This window comes from Phacochoerus africanus, chromosome 10 (assembly GCF_016906955.1).
Source record: "Phacochoerus africanus isolate WHEZ1 chromosome 10, ROS_Pafr_v1, whole genome shotgun sequence".
Classification (NCBI taxonomy): Eukaryota; Metazoa; Chordata; class Mammalia; order Artiodactyla; family Suidae; genus Phacochoerus; species Phacochoerus africanus.
Genome location: NC_062553.1, coordinates 122,091,920 through 122,113,657, shown reverse-complemented (window position 1 = coordinate 122,113,657; position 21,738 = coordinate 122,091,920). Strand labels below are relative to the sequence as shown.

At 38.3% G+C, this 21,738-nt stretch overlaps 1 protein-coding gene across 1 annotated transcript in view; it reads right to left on the bottom strand.

The window, feature by feature from the left end:
* STPG2 (sperm tail PG-rich repeat containing 2) overlaps nt 1-11,851 on the bottom strand; it is a 334,050-nt gene extending 322,199 nt beyond the window's left edge. Inside the window, exons 1-2 of the mRNA XM_047798146.1 lie at nt 11,428-11,851; nt 3,192-3,304 (exon numbers count right to left, since the gene is read on the bottom strand). Of these exons, the coding sequence (XP_047654102.1) occupies nt 3,192-3,304; nt 11,428-11,536 (222 nt within the window). The 5' untranslated portion in view covers nt 11,537-11,851. The remainder of the gene's footprint in view (nt 1-3,191; nt 3,305-11,427) is intronic.
* Between the last annotated feature and the right edge of the window lie 9,887 nt (nt 11,852-21,738).

Below are 21,738 nucleotides of genomic sequence, written 5' to 3'. Positions count from 1 at the left end.
AAATCAGTATTAATATTAAATAATACTCCCACATCCTGATACTTGTCACATTTAACAAGTTTGACATCTACCTGTTATGTATTGCACTACATTTCCTCTTGGAATACTGAAGCTACATGGCAGGCACAACAAAGAAAATACTGGTAGAAGTAGCAAGCCCATACGTTCATGATATGCTAATCTGGTCTGTGAGCCATGGAGTGGAAGCAGGAGTGACACATCTAATGATGACATCTAATGACCCTCTACTGAATGTCTGGCTCTTTGTGCTCTAGGCTTTAGTTTTCTGGAAGTTTTAAGACCGCAGGGAAAAGCAAGACATGTTCTCCTGAGTTAGAAGTTGAAAGCACCAACTGGCCATTCCAGTTCTTTATGCTACCAAGCAGAAGACAAAATAAGAACGTCTGTGTATTGGTTGGGGTATTAACCTTGACCAGGACTGAGAAACAGGACTAATGAGAACTAAGAATAGTGTGACGAGATGGAGCACCACACTACAGAGCCTCCTAAAACCCAGTGACAATGCTGAGAGCAAGTTCATTTAAAGGTTTAAGATATAAGCCTAAGAAGGAGTTCTCCCTGAAGCTCAGAGGTAACAAACCTAACTAGTATTCATGAGGATGCGGGTTTGATTCCTGGCCTTGTTGAGTGGGTTAAGGATCTGACGTTGCTGCTAGCTGTGGTATAGGTTGCAAATGTGGCTAGGATCCCGAGTTGCTATAGCTGTGGCGTAGGCTGGCAGCTACAGCTCAGATTGGACCCCTAGCCTGGGAACCTCCATATACCACGGGAGTAGCCCAAGAAATGGAAATAAATAAATAAATAAATAAATAAAAATAAAATAAAAAATAAAAAAAAGTAAAATGGCAAAACTAATAATGGTTAAAATTTATCTAATGTCACACTATAATGAGGCACTATTCTAAATGCACATTGATCCAACATTGCTGTGAGCTGTGGTATAAGTCGCAGCTGCAGCTCAGATCTGGCATTGCTGTGTCTCTGGCATAGGCCAGCAGCTGTAGCTCCAATTAGACCCCTAGCCTGAGAACCTCCATATGCCACAGGTACGGCCCTGAAAAAGACAAAAAAAAATTAAAAATAAAAATAAATAAATGCACATTGATATATTTAATCCTTAGAAAAGCCTACCAAGTTATTACCCATACTTAACAGATGAGGAAACTAAAGCCCAAAGAGATTAAGTGGTTAAAATTAAGTCTCCCAGCTAGTTAAGTGGCAGAGACAGATTTTGAATCTAGGTAGTCTAGCTCCAGAGCATAACCAATTCTTTATAATAGCTTATGTTATATTTACCATTGAATCTATAAATTGAAGAATAATGAAACACGAATGTGAAAGAACAAGAGAAGAAATAGCCTTAATCTAGAGATCCAGGATTCATTTGGTAGTGACACTGTAAAACCATCTTTGAAGGCAGAAGCTAGACTCCTTCTGGGAAGGTAAACTTGAAATTTTTACATGAATTAGTTGCACTTATTAAACTATATGTATAGGAAGAAGTGTATATATGGTGTGTGCATGAGAGAGAACTGAGAAGTCAAGGATGAAATGTAATGGAAATCTATTGTTTTATCTGTCCCTTCTTTTTTTTTTTTTAGGGCCACACCCACAGCATAGGAAAGTTTCCCAGAGCTGCAACTGCCTGCCTACACCACAGTTACAGTAATGCCAGATCCGAGCCACATCTGTGACCTATGCCACAGCTTGTTGTAACGCCAGATCCTTAACCCACTGAGTGAAACCAGGGATCGAACCCACATCCTCATGGATACTAGTCAGGTTCATTACCGCTGAGCCACAATGGGAATTCCAGTAGCCCTTCTATTATTGCTCATAATAGTAAATTGTCCCCACCATTGGGACAATCATACTTCCCCTATACTTTGTAATGTTAAAGGAACTTGCAAATGTAGGAATCCCTGACATGGGAATTACAGGTGTGGGTGGGTAATAACCCCGGCCCAATCAGATTCTAACTACTGGGAATTTTAATTTTGAGTGGTGTCACACATAAAAAAATGGAAGGAAATTATAGAATTAAGTCATCTAATAAATGTTCCATTGAATGATACAGAAGTGCTTACTACTTAAACACCTAGAATTGTCTTAGTCCTATCCTTCTTTAAGATGTGTTCAATTCTACTTACAAGTCTTTGAGCCACCCAAGTACCTTACCTATAAATTTATTATAAACATAGTATCTGTCTTAAAAATCTATTTTATTACTTGCAACTAAAAATCCCCTAACTGGGAGTTCCCACTGTGGCTTAGTAGGTTTAAGAAACTGGCGCAGCCTCTGTGAGGTTCAATCCCTGTCCTCCCTCAGTGGGTTAAGGACCCACCATTGCCGCAAGCTGTCTTGTAGGTCGCAGATGCACCTGGGATCCGCTGTTGCTGTGTCTGTGGCGTAGGCCTCAGCTGCAGCTCCAATTTGACCTCTAGCCTGGGAATTTCCATATGCAACAGGTGCAGCCGTAAAAAAAAGAAAAGAAAAGTCCCCTAACTGGTAGAATCATTGCCATCAAAATTTAGAAAGTCTAATGCAAAAATTAAGGTGTCGATGACTGGATTTGGACTTCCAACAGGGGAGATAAAGGTCTGCTGGGGCCAGTGAGGCGTCATTATGTGTGACTGCAAAATTTATGTGAAATGGGTAAAATTTAATGTTAATGATTATGAAGATATTGGAGTTACAGCCACTGTTTCTGAACACGAACCAACTATAGAAGATACTTAGGTCACACACCCTGGAGGCTGTATAGAATTGTACAGGTGACAATAATAACAGCTATAGCTTTAGAGTATGGCACACAAACCAATTCCTTCACTCTATTGCCATCCTTATTCTACATATTTTGCCCATCGGTACAAACTTTATGGGCCTTAATTCATTCAACAGTCCCATTCTCCTATTCAGGAGTTTCAAGGACCATAAAGCATGTAACAAAGTTTTATGTATTATACCACATAGAGAATAATGACAAACATCCAACCAGACAATCAACTGAACATATTCATCTTTCTTATTCTAGTTGCAAAATATAGACTGAAAGGTAAAAGAAGATCATATGAAAAGAAAAGAAAATATGACAAATGGCATGTTAGTCCAATAGAAGAAAGTATGATTTTTTTATTAACCCAGATAATTATAATTATTATAAATTTACCTGTACTTCTGAAACATTATAGTGTCCGGGACCTGGAACGGCTTTCTCAGTGTTAGAGGCAACAGTCAAAGTACTTTCTCTGGCAGCCAAAGAAAGGAATGGTGCGTATCCACCTATAAAAATAAAATCATATCACTGGCAGATAAGATAGGATTCTAATTATTTCAGAGCAAAAGCACTCAAAATGTATAAAATCATTTTGTAACCTCAATTGCTGAGATTATCTTAACAGAACTAATGTCTAGCCAGAGAAGTTGTTGCATTTCAAAATTCTATGTAAGCAGAATTTGTATCAATATATATTAAATATAAGAACCTACAGAACTGGACTTACTAAATAACAGAACAGATGCCTCAAGAAAAAAGTCTTTTTTTCTCCTAAGCATATTTGGTTGGGATGAAAAATGGCAGTTATATTTAGCTGATAAATATTTTCATCCTCAGGAGACCACAACTTTATATTTTTGGCAAAATATATATTATGTATAGAGAATAGCATATACAAATTTATAGAGAGAGCCTAGATAAATGGAAGTGAGCAGAGAGCAAGTAATTAATGATGTCTCCTTGCTTTCGTACATGGTTGGCACTCAGTAAATATTTCTTGATTGCCTGATTCCAAACAAAGGTTTATAAATCCAAAATATAGTCATAAGATTAGACACACTCAGTAAACTTAGTATACAGACTTAGTCTACTGAATAATTGATAAAAATTTTCAAGAAAATGAGCATATTTTAAGCACAATAGATATTAAAGAGGAAATAGGAGAAAATAGAGCAGCTATATTCAACAGGTAATAAAAGTGAGGACTCAAAGCTTGTGAGACTCTTGTACACCTAAGGAAAACGTACGCTATGAGGATTTATAGTGATAATTAGCACAGTTTAAAAGATTGCAAATCTGGGCTAGTAAGAATTTTTTTTTTTTTTCGGCTTTTTAGGGCCGCACCTGTGGCATATGGAAGTTCCCAGGCTAGGGGTCGAATTGGAGCTACAGTTGCCAGCCACAGCCACAGCCACAACGACACAGGATCTGAACCAAGCCTGTGACCTACACCACAGCTCATGGCAACACCGCAAGCACAGGTCTAAAAAGAAAGAAAGGAAAAGAGAAGAGAATAAAAGAAAAGAAAGAGAGAAGTACACTGTATGGGATTAACAACTAATTTTATGTGGGTTAGTAAAAGATATTTTTCTCAATTCTTTATCACTTTAAAAAATAATTGACTTGGAGTTCCCGTCGTGGCGCAGTGGTTAACGAATCCGACTAGGAACCATGAGGTTGCGGGTTCGGTCCCTGCCCTTGCTCAGTGGGTTAAGGATCCGGCGTTGCCGTGAGCTGTGGTGTAGGTTGCAGACGCGGCTCGGATCCTGCGTTGCTGTGGCTCAGGCGTAGGCCGGTGGCTACAGCTCGGATTAGACCCCTAGCCTGGGAACCTCCATATGCCGCGGGAGCGGCCCAAGAAATAGCAACAACAACAACAACAACAACAAAAAGACAAAAGACAAAAAAAATAATAATAATAATTGACTTGTTCAAAGGAAAAATAATTTCAATTTACTATGGCACTACTATGTATAATATATGGCCACAGTAGCACAAAGGATGAGATGGAGAAAATGGAAGCATATTTTAAGCAGTACAACATGAGGTAATACAATATTATTTAGAGGTAGACTATAATAAGTTAGAGATGTATATTGTAAACCCGAGAGCGACCACTAAAAATAAAATAGAAGTATAACTGGTAAACCAATAGTGGAGATAAAAAAATGGAACCATTAAAAAAAATTCAAATCATTCAACTATGGTAGGGAAAGAAGAAAAGAGAAACAAAAAAAATGTGAGATAAATAGATAATAAAAAGCTAGAGAGTGAATTTAAACACAACAATATTGGTAATTAAATGGAAAAGTAATAAACATATATTTAAAGAGAAGAGGTTGCCATATTGGGCAAAAAAAAAAGCAAGACACAACTTTATGGTATCTATAGGAAACCCTCTTAAAACATAAAGACACAGAGGTTAAAAAAAAAATAAAAGGATGAGAAAAGATATACCACATATCCCTGAATCAAAGAAAGGTGGAGTGACTAAATTAAAATCAGACAAAGCAGATTTTAGATCAAGGAATACCAGGGATAAGAGATGTAGTCATCATGATAAAGGGGTAATTTCATCAATGTAATTTATTGGGGTTTTTTCTTTTTTCTTTTTTTTTTTTTAAGGGCTGCATCTGCAGCATATGGAGGTTCCCAGGCTAGGGGTCGAATCAGAGCTGCACCTGTGACCTACACCACAGCTCACAGCAAAACCAGATCCTTAACCCACTCAGCAAAGCCAGGGATCAAACATGCATCCTCATGGATACTAGTTGTGTTTGTTACCACTGAGCCATGATGGGAACTCCCAACATGGCTTATTAATCCATTAAGAAAAGCAAGGAAGTGATTGCTATAAACATTAGAAGAGTACTTAACTGTTGGAGAAAGGGAAAGGGTGATGATTGAAATGGAAAATTTTTCAATGCTATATTCTTTTACTTGAGTATTCACTTTTTAAGTTGTATATTTATATTTTATGACAGTTTCTGCATAATTATTTCATCTCACAATTAATGGTGTATTTTTTAAAACTTAGGTTCATACAGACACTGAGGTAATGTGAGATAGACATGAAAACTAGGAAAGCAAAGCTCAGGCTAGTTCTGAGGCAGCTGTCATCAGAACATGGCAGAAATTCTAACTGAATCTACCTAAACAAATACAAAATTAACTGAAAAATACTGAAATTCATATAAAACTGAAAAAAAGACAAGATACCATAGCCTTATGTTTCAATAAAACCAGTATTCATAAAATCTCCACTGAAGTTTGCCAATATTAATCACATAGAATCTTTCATCAGTAGGTTAAAAGTTTATATGAAATATTGAGCTCAAGTAAAACCACGAGAAAATGAAAATGTTTATCCTAATAAGCTCCATAATGGATTTTTCTTTTTTACTCGTAATTGTAGGCCCAATGCTAGTTAGGGTGACACACTATCCTGATTAGCCCAGGACACAGGACTTGCATTGCTAAAATCAGGACATTCCTAGATAAACAAGGATGGTTGGTCTCACTATCATACTGCCCTACACGTTAAGCAATAAATATGGAATTGACAGGTGACACGCTAAGCCACACTTTAATCATCCATTCAGCAATACTGAATGCTTTATTATGTGTCAGAGAGAAGCAGTGAGGGTACAATAATGAATAAGCTAAGACCCTGGCCTCAAAGAGGGGCCTCAAATAGTGCCTCAAAAATGCAGGTGAATAAACAAATAATTACATTACAAATAACTAAGGTATGAAATACAGGAAAAGAGGGTTCTGGCCCTTTAGAGTTGGTGGAATGAAAGATAAAAGCTTGATATGGGACATATGAATATACTGACAGGTGACACTGCAACAACAAATGATAAACTGTCAGGCAGAAAGAAGAAATGAAGGATATAGGAGAGGATAAGATTTGAGAAGAAAGAGGTTCAATGTGAGATATAGTAAGCTTGAGGTACCAACAGCAAAAGATAAATCAGACTGGCACGAAGCAATAAAAGTCAGTCTTGTTCTCTGAGAAAGCAGGTGGGCAGCATGTGGATAAAGGACAAGTTCTATAGCCACAACTACAGTTACAAAGCAAGAAGGGCACTCTTCACATAAGAGCAACTAACCAGATCTTTGAGACATATACTCATCTTCAGGGACATCAACATTTACAGCAATCACATACATATTTTTTTTTAATTTTAACTTAAATATAGTTTGTGCTCCCTGAAATGGTCTCCCTAAATTCTGAATGGCTAATAAGATAACATCATTATTGCTAGCATAAGCTCATAGCCATGAGTATAAGACCATGGACAGCTCATGCTTCTGTGGCAGATAAAACTGCTTCCCATTAAAGAAGAAATTTGGCAAAGAATATATTAAGGAGCCAGTGTTCCCCAGCTTGGACAACTAATATAAAACCAATAGAGATAACCAATATATGCTAACATGAGGTACCATTTATTATGTAAATCAAGCTCAAAAAGCAATGAAATACTCTTTAGCATAAAAAAATGTCAGGAGCAGTCACACTATTAAAAGGACTATGTTTTTTAGTCCTATTTTACGAGGCTAGTCATCTATGGGAACAATTTGCTTTAATGAGACAAGACTTGCTTGCTTCTCAGATAATTTGTGAGAAAATCAGGAACAGATCTCATCAATCTGGAGTTATCCTCCACTCACAAAATCAGAGCAGCTCAGTCCCTATTCCTTTGAGACTACGAGTCCTGGGTAGAAAAGAGTCCCCCTAATGGACAAAAGCTGAGGCAATGACACTTACGAATTAATGTACAAAGAATTTCCTGAGAAAAATACAAGGGCAATGCACTGGAGGACTGACCAAGCTGGTTACAGTAAGGGGGTGATGATAATTAGGAGAGAAAGGCTGGGAATGAAAGAGTATCTACACTTTACTTGTGAGGTTCTTTTAAGGACTCTTTTATAAATCAAAGTAAAAAGTAAATTACATAAAGTCTCAACATTTGCTCGTTCTATATCATACTCTACAAAATTTACCTGACCCCTAAATGAAATGACTGTATATACGTCTGCATAGTCCAGTGTGTTACCGATTTTAAAGAGGGGTAAAGTAGATTGTACCTTGGAAAGAGATAATAGCTACTTTTAAATATCTTGCCAGGGAATTCTGTAGAGAAATGACTAAAGAGACAGCTATACCTTCTATTTATTATTATTATTATCACATGTCACTGCCAAGTATTGCTTAAACAGGATTCTACAGGCTGCAGCTGCTCAAGGTTCCCAATATGGAATTTCCTTGTTGCCATCATAGGTCAACTACAAAACAGTAAAAGAAGGGCCTTTCAACACTCTAATTACTGATCTCTAAGCAGGGGTCACACAAGTCAAGTTATAAGAGTTTTAAATTCTGCCATGTGTAACTCATTATATTTTTTAACTGTATTTCAAAAATTACTGTTTTTTTTTTTAATTAAGCACTTATGTATTAAGGTATTGAGCTAGAAACTGAGAATAACACAGTAGAGATCATGGTTATTGCCCTCAAGTGTCTCACATTTTTGTGAGGCATCCAGGTAAGTAAAGACATCATTACAACATAGTATCAAAGTACTTCAAGTCATTAAGGAGTCAAAGAAGAAAGACCTGAGACAGGGTGGAGTCAGAGACACCTTAACTTTAGCTGAGGCTCAAAAATAAGTAGGAATTAGCCAGGTAAAAAAGGAAGAGAGAGCTTATTCAGCAAAGGTAGCAGCAGGTACAAAGGCATAGAGGTGAGTGACCATGAATGTATAGATAACTGAGAGTTGAAATTGCTGATGTGTATGTTAAGTGTTGGTATAGGTGTGAGTGCCTGGAAAGATCAGGTAAAATGAGAGACCACGTCAGGGATCAGATCATGATCCTCACCATGTTAAGGAGTTCAGATTTTAACCTTGGTGTTAAAAGGAATTTTTAAGCAAATACCATAATTATATCTTAGAAATATCACATTAGCCATAAGACAGAAGTTAGATACTGAAGTAGAGGGAAATCAGTAATATATTACTGGTTTATTTCAGAATAGAAATAATAAAGCCCAAAGTCAGTCAAGGGGAGTAAAAGGAGAAAGGAAACTAGTTTGAAAGGTACTAAGAAAGAACCAATAGGTCTTAATGATCACTGGGAAGAGAAAAGGAAGTTTCTAATAGCTCCAAAGCTTAAAGTTTATAACTGACTGGAGTTCCCACCATGGCACAAGGGGTTAAGAATTTGACTGCAGCAGCTCTGGTGGCTGTGGAGATGCAAGTTGAGTTTGATCTCTGTGTATGGGGTTAAAAGATTCAGAGTTGCTGTACATGCAGCATAGGTCGAAGCTACAGCTCAGATTCAACCCCTGGCCTGGGAACTTGGATATGCCACAGGTGTGGCCATAAAAAAAAATTTTTAAGTTTGTAATTGACTGACAAAAATGTTTTCAAAGGGGCCAGTAACGGTGTGAAAAATGCTAAGTTTAGATATTTGAAATATCAGATGCTAGGAACCACCCAGGTAGTCATGTCCAAAAAAAGGAATTGGCAAGGCAAAGGCCTTACCATGTGGAGAAAGTTCATCTTAGAGATGTGAATCACCTGTATGTCTAAAGACTGTTCTGGGAGTCACAGAATCAGAAAATAGTGGTTGAAGCTATGGATTTGAATGAGGAAGTAAACATGAGAAGAGCAACATGCAAAGAACTGGTGTAAACATTTAAAAGATGTTTATAAAAATAAAAACCTTTAAAGAAGACTATGGAGGGTTGGTTGGAGAGGGTGAAAATGATACCTTGATTCAGCATTTAACCCATGTTTATTAGATCCTAACATGTATCAGGCTGTTCCAAGACAACAGGTGTAAAAAGAACCAGGAAAAAAATGATGATGTTACAGATACCGGGGTAAGAAATATTTCTAAAAAGACAGTGGTCATTTGTGTCAAAATACAATAAGGGAGTTCCCGTCGTGGCGCAGTGGTTAACGAATCCGACTAGGAACCATGAGGTTGCGGGTTCGGTCCCTGCCCTTGCTCAGTGGGTTAACGATCCGGCGTTGCCGTGAGCTGTGGTGTAGGTTGCAGATGCGGCTCGGATCCCGCGTTGCTGTGGCTCTGGCGTAGGCCGGTGGCTACAGCTCCGATTCAACCCCTAGCCTGGGAACCTCCATATGCCGCGGGAGCAGCCCAAGAAATAGCAACAACAACAACAACAACAAAAAGACAAAAGACAAAAAAATAAAATAAAATAAGGATTGAAAAGTATTCTAAGTGAAAGTATTTTGGGTGGTCATTGGTAACAGATTGGTAGGGAGTTAATGCTTACAAGTCAGCTGCATTAAATTTGGATATGTAATAAGTTCCAAGGACATTGATATCAACAGCAGATGCTGAAAAGCAGTGAAAGATTAAAACAATGACAAATCTGTATTCCATCCAAAGAAACCTAAATTAACCTAATACCTTAAACTCAACAGTCATGTCAACAGAGTAATGGATCCTGGCACTTATTTAAAAATATAGAAATAGTGTGGGAATAGGGAAAAATGCAAGCTAACAAGGGGAAAAAAAACAATTTGGACAGTACTAAGCCCCACAAAAATCATGAGATTATAAAAAGCAAATTGAAAGTGTGTACTAAAAGTTACCCCTAGTCACTAGCTGCAAACAAAGAGAGCAAATAATTATTTAAGTTATCCATTCCCAGAGTTCCCGTCAGGGTTCAGTGGTTAACGAATCCTACTGGGAACCAGGTTTCGGTTCGATCCGTGGCCTTGCTCAGTGGGTTAAGGATCTAGAGTTGCAGTGAGCTGTGTGGTGTAGGTTGCAGAGGCGGCTCAGATCTGGCAGATCCCACGTTGCTGTGGCTCGGGCATGGACCGGTGGCTGCACCTCCGATTAGAGCCCTAGCCTGGGAACCTCCATATGCCACCGGTGCGGCCCTAGAAAAGGCAAAAAGACAAAAATAAATAAATTATCCATTCCCACTACCTCTCAAGAGTATAGCTTTTCTTTACAGAATGTGGGATGAATAAAACTCTTATAAAGTATGTTTAAAGAGAAGATGGGTATGGGCAGATAAGAAACATCTACCAGAAAAAAACACATGGGACTATCTTTTAAAAATATTGCAAAACAAAAATTTTAAAGTTATATCTTAGCTAATGAATGTTTCTCTGGCTAGTTAGGAATGGTGTGTGAGGCAGGCAGGATTTCGGAAAAAAAAAAAAAAAAAAAAGAAGGCGGTGAGAAGTACACATGATTTGGAGACTCATAGCCAAATCAAGGAAATCGAAATCCTAGATGTCACCTGTATAATTTAAAGAATGATGTACACAACCATTGTAGAATCAAAAGTCCTCACCATTGGCTTACTGGCCTTGTGAAATGGGACAAATTTACTGGATCACTATGCTGTACCACAGAAATTGACACAGCGCTGTAAATCAATTATAATTTTTTAAAGGGACAAATTTATTTTACTAGTTATCATCTGTGAAATAAGGACAGCATCTTCCCTGCCTACTTCATGCTGCTATACTTTTGAAGTGATGCTACTATGCTTTCCTCAGGCACACAGAAGAGGAGCAGGCTGGAAGTGAGGCGCCTATCACAGAAGGCTTGCCTTTCCCTACCTACATCTTACCTGTTGCCTGCTGCTTCAGGAAAGGTACCTGGTAGGATCCAGGACCCACATGATCCTCAGTGCTGCCACCTTCAGCCAATCTAAGCAAGCGAGGAGCCCGATCGTACATAATGGCATGGGGGTGGGGAACGGGGCGCGGCCGCAATGGTAAAAACTAGACGGCTAGCAGAGACGTGGAGCCAAAGGAAGCCGTCAACCATCTCTGGAGGCCCAGGAAGAACTTGCGTTAAATGGAGCAGCTACCTTAGAGACAATCGCCCCACTTGCTCGTTAACGTCAGATTTACCCCAGGTTGATTTCTAGCCCTGCAGAAAATTGTTTAGGAGTGAGATGAGCCGTCCCGCACAACCATCCGTTCACCAACCGCGAGCCAAAGCGCTCATCTTAAGGGACGAGCTTAATGAGGAAACGCCCGCCCCTGTGCTTCCGGTCTTGACTCCGCCCATTTCTCTCCACCCGGAAGTTTCTAGGAGAGAGGTCAAAGCGCCTCTCCCAAGCCCTGAGCATGCGTACTGAGCCGCAAGTCTTCCCCACTAGCTCCGCCCCGCGTGCTCAGCGTCCTGAAAGAGCGGGGGGGCCTGAGTCTTGGAGCTCCTCCTACTACACTAAGTGCTTTGAATCCTGGGTTCGTCGGAAAATCTCTAGAAAACGCCCTAAGAGTTGGAGCTAACTTGACCGTGATCCATTTTTCCTTATAGTCAGACGGGACAGCTGGGAAGAAACTATGAAAAACTGTGAAAGAAAGTCTTAGCGCGTTCACCTCCCGCACTTCTACCAGAACTACACTCGCACCCCCAGGGACGAAAGCATTTCTGACTTTATCCGGTAGTAAGTCCAAACGGTGCTAAGAGAAACCCAGGAAGTGGTGGTAACAAGACACTGAGAACTGGGGAAGGAGACGAAAAACTCACCAACCGAAGCATTGCAAACACTGGTAAATGAAAGCTGTTTCTGCTGTTAGAGACCCAGGCAACAGCAACATTGACTCATTACTCTGTTTATAAAATAAAGACATTGAGGAAACCCCAAGCTGTTTGTTCAGCAAGCATTCTATCCAGATTCTAATCATCCTAAAGGCTTAAACAGACCCCATGTTTATTATGCCTTACCCGCCAATGAGTTATAGTACTTAGAATTGTCCCTACTACAAATTTGTACTTATTGATACTCTGGAGGACAGAGTTTGATACTCAATTCTGTGGGTCATTTATTCTGGCTTAATTGTTCTACATACATTAGAATCTCCTCCATGCAAGGCTATCTGCTTCTCAAGAATGTTTCTGCATTATCTTTTTTCCTACTCAATAACTAGCTGAGTATTTACTCACTTAAAAAACATTTACTGGCATATACTGTAGGTTCAGTACCATGCTAGGTTATGAGTTACAAAGATTCAAGCAAGTCTTCAACCTCAAGGGTCTTATAGCTACTGGAGAAAGAGACAGGTTCGTCCTTAACAAGATATGAGAAGAGAGACAAATGAAATGATAAGAAAAATATCGCAGTACTTTGGATATCCCCTCTTCCTACTAAAAAACTAGATACTCAACTGTATGTTGACCACAGAAAGCAAATTCAGGTCCAGGCCATTTTGCTGTAGGCACTGGTGCAGACTCTTGTATCCTGCCTTTTCATGTCTGCAACAGCTTAGGTTATTCTTTTCTGGGATAGCATTGGATTTGAAATTGGAAATAGAAGTGCTAAAGCAGAATTTACCTGCTTCCTGTCTGATTCGACTTTTGTCCACAGTGCCTAACCTACCTTAGACAAAAAGGAGTTTTTTGTATGATCTGTCCTAGGTTATTTACAGATCTCTAAAGTGGAGTTTGTAAACTTAAGACCTATGTTCCATTTTGGGATAGAACCCAGTAGGGGATGATATGAGAAAAAGAATGGGTAAATGTATGAATGGGTCACTTTGCTGTATAGCAGAAATAGGTAAAATATTGTAAATTGATTGTAATTTAAAAAAAAAAATTAAAGAAGACCTCTGTTCCAGCTAGGAATACAGAATTTCTTTACCTTGCCTACCTCCTCAGTGTGTGTTCTTTCCTCAGGGACCTCACAGAGAAGAGTAGCTGACCAGTGGCAGAACTCCAGTGTTTCTGGGTCTCATGACCGAATCCTATCTAAATATCGCACCACTGAGGTACAATCTCCACATTCTTCATAATTTTGTAACGTTTGGTCACTTAGAATTATGTGTCCCTAACAAAAGGCTTTTCTTTGAAAAAAAAATTAGTGTGACAATCCTTCCTCTATTTCCTCGATAATGGTTGCAGTTCTGTCTACCTTTCCCAGCTATTATTTCCCTCTAATGGTTCAGTAACCAGAATAATACACAGTATTTAAGAATTAGAGAGTATTTTTAAATGAGGACAGTAAATCTTTTTCATTGTCTCTCATCGTGGTAAATATTTCTTGAATAGAATGAGTGTGGTGCTAAAAATATGAAAATATATTAACACAGAATTGTAATTATATATGAACACAAAATAAAGAATTTAGTTCAGCATTTCAGTTCCTGCAAAATGCTTTTAATGCTAATTAATCACACTCTACAACCATTTCCAAGGAATTAGTAAGAGATGGGAACTATGTTTGAACTAAGGTTTATTTGATTACAAAATTTGGATTCTTTCCCACTAGAATAAACTTTAAAATGAAACTTAAAACTTAAGGGGTAAGAATTCTGCCTTCGGTAGCATTAAATACCTTATAAATATTATAAAACTGAATTGATTTTGAAAATAATTTCAACTCCTTATGATTTACTGGCTTTCAACTGTTTCCTTTTTGGAAAAAAAATCAAGCAATGGTAACAAATCACTGAATGTGTCTCAAAATCAACTGAATATACTCTGTCAGTGTTATTTGAGGTCACTGCATATTGTGCATATTGTAAAGTAATTTGCACTCAGGTTAAAATGGTAAAATTTTTTATTTATATAATAATTTGAAGCTTACAAATTATATTTTATATTCAGTATTTTGTTTAATATAAGTTCGTAGTTCTCTAATTTGCAAGCTTAATATGATACTGAAATGTGTTTTAAAAATTATACTATATTACCCAGTGACCACCTTTTTCACTTACATGTATGGAGCACGTAGTGTGTGCTAGCACTGTGTGAAGCACTTTACACGAATAATCTAAATCATTTCTCACATAAGCCATGAGGTAGGCACTATTAACATATTTATTGATATGAGGAGGCTTAAAGCCATTACATTTCTTATTCACCGTCACATGACTAATGCATAATGCAGCTGGATTTAAAGCTAACCAGTTTGACTCTAGAACCTATTTTCACAGCCATGATGAGGAAAATGCCCTCTAACTGTGCTTCCTTCTCATACTCAACAATCAATCATTTTAAAACAGCAATTCTTATTTGAGGGTGGGGGCATGTTTATTTATTTCTAGAAAAGAAACTCTAGAGGCAGTCTTTCGGGGATGATGTGGTGGCTCCTTGATGGCAGGAAACTCATGTTGCCCCACATCTTGATGTGGGTTCCCATTCTTGAGATCTCCTCCTGGTCCAAAAATTACCTACTGGAGCTCCAGCCATTATTTGCAGCAGGAAGGGAAAATAAAAGTCTTTCCCCCGCTGCCTTTTCAAGGAGACTTCCTAGAAGTAACATGAAAAAATATATGCATACATTTCATTGGCCCAAACTATGTCAGCAGGCACTTCTAGCACTGAAGGAGACTGAGACATAGACCCTACTTCTAGGTACTGGTTTCTGTTGACAAGAAGGGAGTCATTGTAAAGAAGAGCACCTTTTGGTCTCCTCCACAAGCATCCTTTTGGAAAACTTTCCCCGTCCTTGGTGTCCAGGGTACCCTACTCTCCGCGTTCTCATTATACTTTCTCTTAACAGCACTTACTGCCTCTATTTTCATCTCATATTTTTCTTCTCTCTCATCCTCATCTCTCTTTCTCCCTTGGTAATTTTATTCATCCTCATAAATCATGTTATCTTCTTTGAGATTGACCCATTTCCAAGTGTCTGCTTAACACTTAAATATAAGTGATCCACCACCATTTCAAATTAAACATTCTCAAACTTAATTTATTTTTCTCTGGAAAGCCTGATCATCCTCCTCATCTCCTATTTCTGCTCAGAGGAGCAACATCTAGTGCATAAGGCTTGAAACCTCTTAGACTACTTCTGCTCTTCATGTTGCCACATACAAACAGCTGGCAAGTTCTGTTGTTTCTGCCCCTGTAACCTTTCTGAAATCTACCCTCTCAACCCTGCTGATTTGGTCTCTTCTAATATCTCCACTGAAATCCATTTTCCAATCTCTGTGTTACAGTTTATCCCACACGGTGCACTTTGTTAATCTACTGAGTGTGATTTTGAGAATATGATTCTGACTGCTCAGGAGTCTCCTTTACTAAAAATATTTGGCATTGGCTGTTTCAGACAATCCAATCTACCCTTTCAATTCTTATATCTTCCACTACTACCCACTCACATAGGTTAACTTATTGGTCACCTTGTCCTTTCCATCTCTGCGCATTTATTTAAGGCTTTATCTCTGCCTGGAAACACCTTCCCTTCAGTTGTTATCTCTGAAGGCTAAGCTCTCGAGAGGATCCTTTTTTAATTCCTCACAGCATTTAGCATAGCACATTTTAAAGAGTACATTTTTGGTGTCTGTTGAATTACTGTTTAAAAGGATGGTAAAATATAAAATGACACACCAGCCAAAAGGTATTGCTTTTGATACTAGCCTAGTACATTAAACTTGATTAAAAGTAACCAATTCTTTAAAATGTTAAAGAACAACAAAGAGTAGTAATTACTCCTTCAGAAAAAGGAAAAGAATGAGGAGTTCCCGTCTTGGATCAGTGGTTAACGAATCCGACTGGGAACCATGAGGTTGCGGGTTCAATCCCTGGCCTTGCTCAGTGGGTTAAGGATCCAGTGTTGCCGTTAGCTGTGGTGTAGGTCTCAGACATGGCTCAGATCCCATGTTGCTGTGGCTCTGGTGTAGGCTGGCACCCTCAGCTGCAATTAGACCCCTAGCCTGGGAACCTGCATATGCCGTGGGAGTGGCCCTAGAAAAGACAAAAAAGAAAAGAAAAAGAATGAACATGCTTGTAGGAATTAATTCATCTCCTAAAGGTCCAAGTTTGCTTATAGTTTCTGTTAGCTTTTTTTAAAGTATTATTCTGTCAGGAGAAAAAGAGATCAAAAGAAAAAGCTTGGGAGTTAAGGGAGCCAGCTTTTTAGCTGTAATACCAAGAACCACAGTATTTTCTACTTGTTGGAGTGTGTTATGTCTATGCTAGTAAGCATATCTATACCAGTAAAGTGCCAGTTATTTATATGAAAATATATGTGAGGTCACATATCTAAGTAAAAATATATAGGATCAAGAGAATTAGAAGAAAAGCCGCAAACTAGGAGAAAATATTTACAAATTACACATCTAGTAAAAAAATTGTTATCCAAAATATACAAAGAACTCTTAAAAACACAAGAAAACAAATGCGATTTAAAGTGGGCAAAAATAAAATAAAATTTAAAAAAAAATTAAAATGGGCAAAAGACCTGAAGACCTCACCAAGGAACATATGCAGATGTGAAAGCTTATGAAAACACATTCCACATGTTGTCAGGGAAATGCAAATTAGAACTACAGTACGATATCGCTGTATTAGGCAGAGTTCTTTACAGAAATTGAACCGGTAGGATAAACAGAGATATATACAAGGAGATTTATTATTGGAATTGGCTCATGGGGTCATGGAGGCTCACATGTTCCCACAATCTGCTTTCTGAAAGCTGGAGAACCAGGAAAAATGGTGGGATAGTTCGGTATCATTCCAAAAGCCTGAGAACCAGGGGCATCAGTGGTATAATTGCCAGTGCAAGGTCAGGAGCCTGAGAATCAGGGCACTTGTGTAAACCCTAGAGTCTTAAGGCCCAAGAACCAGGAGCTCTGATGTCCTAGAGCAGGAGAGAATGGACATCCCACCTCAAGAAGGGAGAGTTAATTTACCATTCCTTTACTTTTTTGTCCCATTCAAGCCTCCAGGGGATTGGACTGCTGAGGGCAGATCTTTTTTATTCAGTCAAATGCTAATCTCGTCTAGAAACACATCCACAGACACATTTAAAAATATTGCTTTACCAGCTATCTGGGCATCCCTTGAGCCAGTCAAGTTGACACATAAAGTTAATCATCACACACTACACACTTAGTAGAATGGAGATAGGAAAAACAAACAAGCAAAAAATACTGGATAAAGAGTCAGTTAATGACCATATGATCCAGCAATCCCACTCCCAGGCATATATCCATGAAAAAAAACCATAATTCAAAAAGAGTCATGCACCCCACTGTTCATCACAGCATTATTTACAATAGCCAAGACATGGAAGCACCTAAATGTCCATCAACAGAGGCATGGATAAAAAAGATGCGGTGCATATATTTATACCATGGAACATTACCCAGCCATACAGAGGATGAACTAATGCCATTTGCAGCAATATGGATGGACCTAGAGATTATCATACTAAGTGAAGTTAGACAGCGAAAGAGAAACATCTGATATCACTTATATGTGGAATCCAAATAAAAGGATAGAAAATAACTTATTTGCAGAACAGAAACAGAGTCATAGACTTTGAAAACACACTGATGATTACCGAAGGAGACAGATGGACAGGGAGGGATGGACTGGGGGTTTGGGATTGGTACATGCACACCGAGGTATACAGAATGGCTGGGGAACCAGGACTTGCTGTGTAGCACAAGGGACTCTGCCCAATATTCTGTGGTAATCTGTATGGGAAAAAGAAACTGAAAAGAATAAATGTGTGTACATGTATAGCTGAATCAATTTGTTGTACAGTAGAAGTTATCACAACATTGTAAGTCAACTTACTTCAATAAAACGTTAAAAAAGAGAATCAGTTAATGATATCCATTTACCCTATCATATCATTATGATTCTTACAAGTGTAAGAGGGATGCTCAATAAGTGTTTATTTAATTAAATTAAATATCTAGGAAGTCCAGTGAAATAATGTGCTTTTAAAAAATTAATTGAGGAATTCCCATCGTGGCGCAGTGGTTAATGGATCCAACTAGGAACCATGAGGTTGCAGGTTCGATCCCTGGCCTGCTCAGTGGGTTAAGGATCCGGCATTGCCATGAGCTGTGGTGTGGGTCACAGACGCAGCTCGGATATGGCGTTGCTGTGGCTCTGGCGTAGGCCGGAGGCTATAGCTCCAATTAGATCCCTAGCCTGGGAACCTCCATATGCTGCAGGTGCAGCCCTAAAAAACAAAAGACCAAAATAATAATAATAATAACAATAACTGAAAGAATGAATCAAACACAGGGAATCTGGGAATATAGTAACAAAAATGTGACTTCTCTCCCCTCCAGTACCAATTTTAATATACTTACATCCCCCCTAAATAAAACAGTTTCTGAGGCCGCTGGGCAGCCAGGTACACGTGAAGGTTTGGGTTCTATGAATGCCCCAGTAGGAAAAATGGGAGAAGAAATGTTTTTTCTTTCTTTTCTATTTTTTTAAAATTTGTTGAGATGTAGTCAATGCGCAGTATGATGAAAGTTACAGGTTTACAACACAGCAATTCACAATTTTTAAAGACTATATTCCATTTTTAGTTATTTTTAAGTATTGTCTATATACCCTGTGGTTGTACACTATATCTTTGTAACTTTTTCATTTTATGCATAATAGCTTGTACCTTTTAAACCCCTTCCTCTATCTTGTCCCCCCACCCCCCACTGGTAACCACTAATTTGTCCTCTACATTGGTGAGTCTGTTTCTTTTTTCTTTTATTCTCTAGCTGTATTTTTAGATTCTACATGCCAGTATTACACACAGTATTTGTCTTTTCTGTTTGACTTATTTCGCTTAGTATAATACCTTCCAAGTACATCCATGTTGCTGCAAATGGCAAATTTTCAATCTTTGTTCATGGCTGAGTAATAGAATATTCCATTGGTGTGTGTGTGTGTGTGTGTGTGTGTGTGTGTGTGTGTGTGAGTACCACCTCTTCTTGTTCATCTGTTAATGGACACCCAGGTTGCTTCCATATCTTAGCAGTTGTAAATAATGCTGCTGTAAAGATTGGGGTGCATGTGTCTTTTCAAATTAGTGTTTTGCTCCTTTTCAGATATATACTCAGGAATAGAATTGCTGAGTCATATGGTAGTTGCATTTTTAGTTTTTTGAGAAACCTTCATACTGTTTCCACAGTGGCTACACCTGTTTACATTCCCACCAACAATGTTCCCTTTTCTCCAAATCCTCAGCCAACATTTGTTATTTGTATATGTTCTGATGATAGCATTTCTGACTGGTATGAGGTGATAGCTCATTGTAGTTTTGATTTGCCTTTCCATGGTTAGTGATATTGAGCATCATTTCATGTGCCTGTTGGCCATCTGAATATCCTCTTGGAAAAACATTTATTCAGGTCTTCTGCCCATTTTTTAAATTTTTTTTTGTCTTTTTTTTTTTTTTTTTGTCTTTTTAGTTATTTCTTGGGCCGCTCCCGCGGCATATGGAGGTTCCCAGGCTAGGGGTCGAATCGCAGCTGTAGCCACCGGCCTACGCCAGAGCCACAGCAACAGCAACGCGGGATCCGAGCCGCGTCTGCGACCTAACACCACAGCTCACGGCAACGCCGGATCTTTAACCCACTGAGCAAGGCCAGGGACCGAACCACAACCTCTTGGTTCCTAGTCAGATTCGTTAACCACTGCGCCACGACGGGAAGTCCTTCTGCCCATTTTTTAAATCGAGTGTTTGTTCTTTTGATGTTGAGTTGCATGAGCTGTTTATATATTCTAGATAACAATCTCTTATCAGTCATATCAAGAATATGATACCGCATTCAGTAGGTTGTCTGATCATTTTGTTGATGCTTGATGGTTGGTTTCCCTTGCTGTATGAAAGGTTTTAAGCCTAATTAGGTCCAGTTGTTTATTTTTGCTTTTATTTCCCTTGCTTTGGGATACGGATCCAAAAAAAAAAAAAATGTTGCTACAATTTATGTCAACAAGCTTTCTGCCTGTGTTTTCCTCTAGGAGTTTTATGTATCCAGACTTACATTTAGGTCTTTAATCCATTTTTCATTTCTTTTTGTATATGGTTTGAGAAAATGTTCTAATTTCATTCTTTGACATGTAGCTGTCCTGTTTTCCCAGCACCACTTACTGAAGAGGGTGTCTTTTCTCCATTGTATGTTCTTGTCCCCTTTGTTGTAGACTAATTTACTTTAAATGTGTGAGTTTTTATTTCTGAGCTCTCTGTTCCATTGATATATTTGTATGTTTTTGTGCCAGCATGATATTATTTTGATTACTGTAGCTTTCTAGTATAGTCTGAAGGCAAGGAGCTTGGATTCTCCAGCTCTGTTTTTCTTTCTGGAGATTGTTTCAGTGATTTGAGGTCTTTTGAGTTTCCATACAAATTTTAAAATTATTTGTTGTAGCCCTGTGAAAAGTGCCTTTGGTATTTAGACAAGGATTGCATTGAATCTGTAGATTGCCTTAGAGAGTATACTCATTTCAACAATATTAATACTTCCATGAGAGCAGTATATTTTCCTATCTCTTTGTGTTGTCTTCAATTTATTTACTGTCTTAAATAATTTTGAGTACAGGTCTTTTGCCTCCTAGGATTATCCCTATTTTATTATTTTTGATACAGTGGTAAATGGTATTGTTTCCTTAATTTCTCTTCCTGATAGTTTGTTGTTAATGTGTAGAAATGTAACAAATTTCTGTATATTAATTTACTATCTGGCAACTTCACAGAATTCATTGATGACCTCTATTAGTTTTCTGATATCAACTTTAAGATTTTCTATGTATGGTATCATGTCATCTGCAAAAAGTAACAGTTTTACTTCTTCCTTTACAGTTTGGATTCCTTTTACTTATTTTTATTCCCTGATTGCTGTGACTAAGGCTTCCAAAACTATGTTGAGCACAAGCGCTAGGAGTAGGTATCCTTGTCTTCTTCCTGATCTTTGAGGAAATGCTTTCAGTTTTTCACCATTGAGTATGATATTAGCTGTGGGTTTGTCAAATAGGGCCTTTATTATGTTGAAGTATATTTCCCCTATGCCTACTTCCTGGAAAGTTTTTATCATAAATGGGTACTGAATTTTGTCAAAAGCCTTTTCTGCATCTATTGAGATGATCATATATTTTTTACTCTTCAACTTGTTAATACAGTGTATCACATTGATTGATTTACAGATTTTTAAAAATTCCTGTATACCCAGGGTAAATCCCA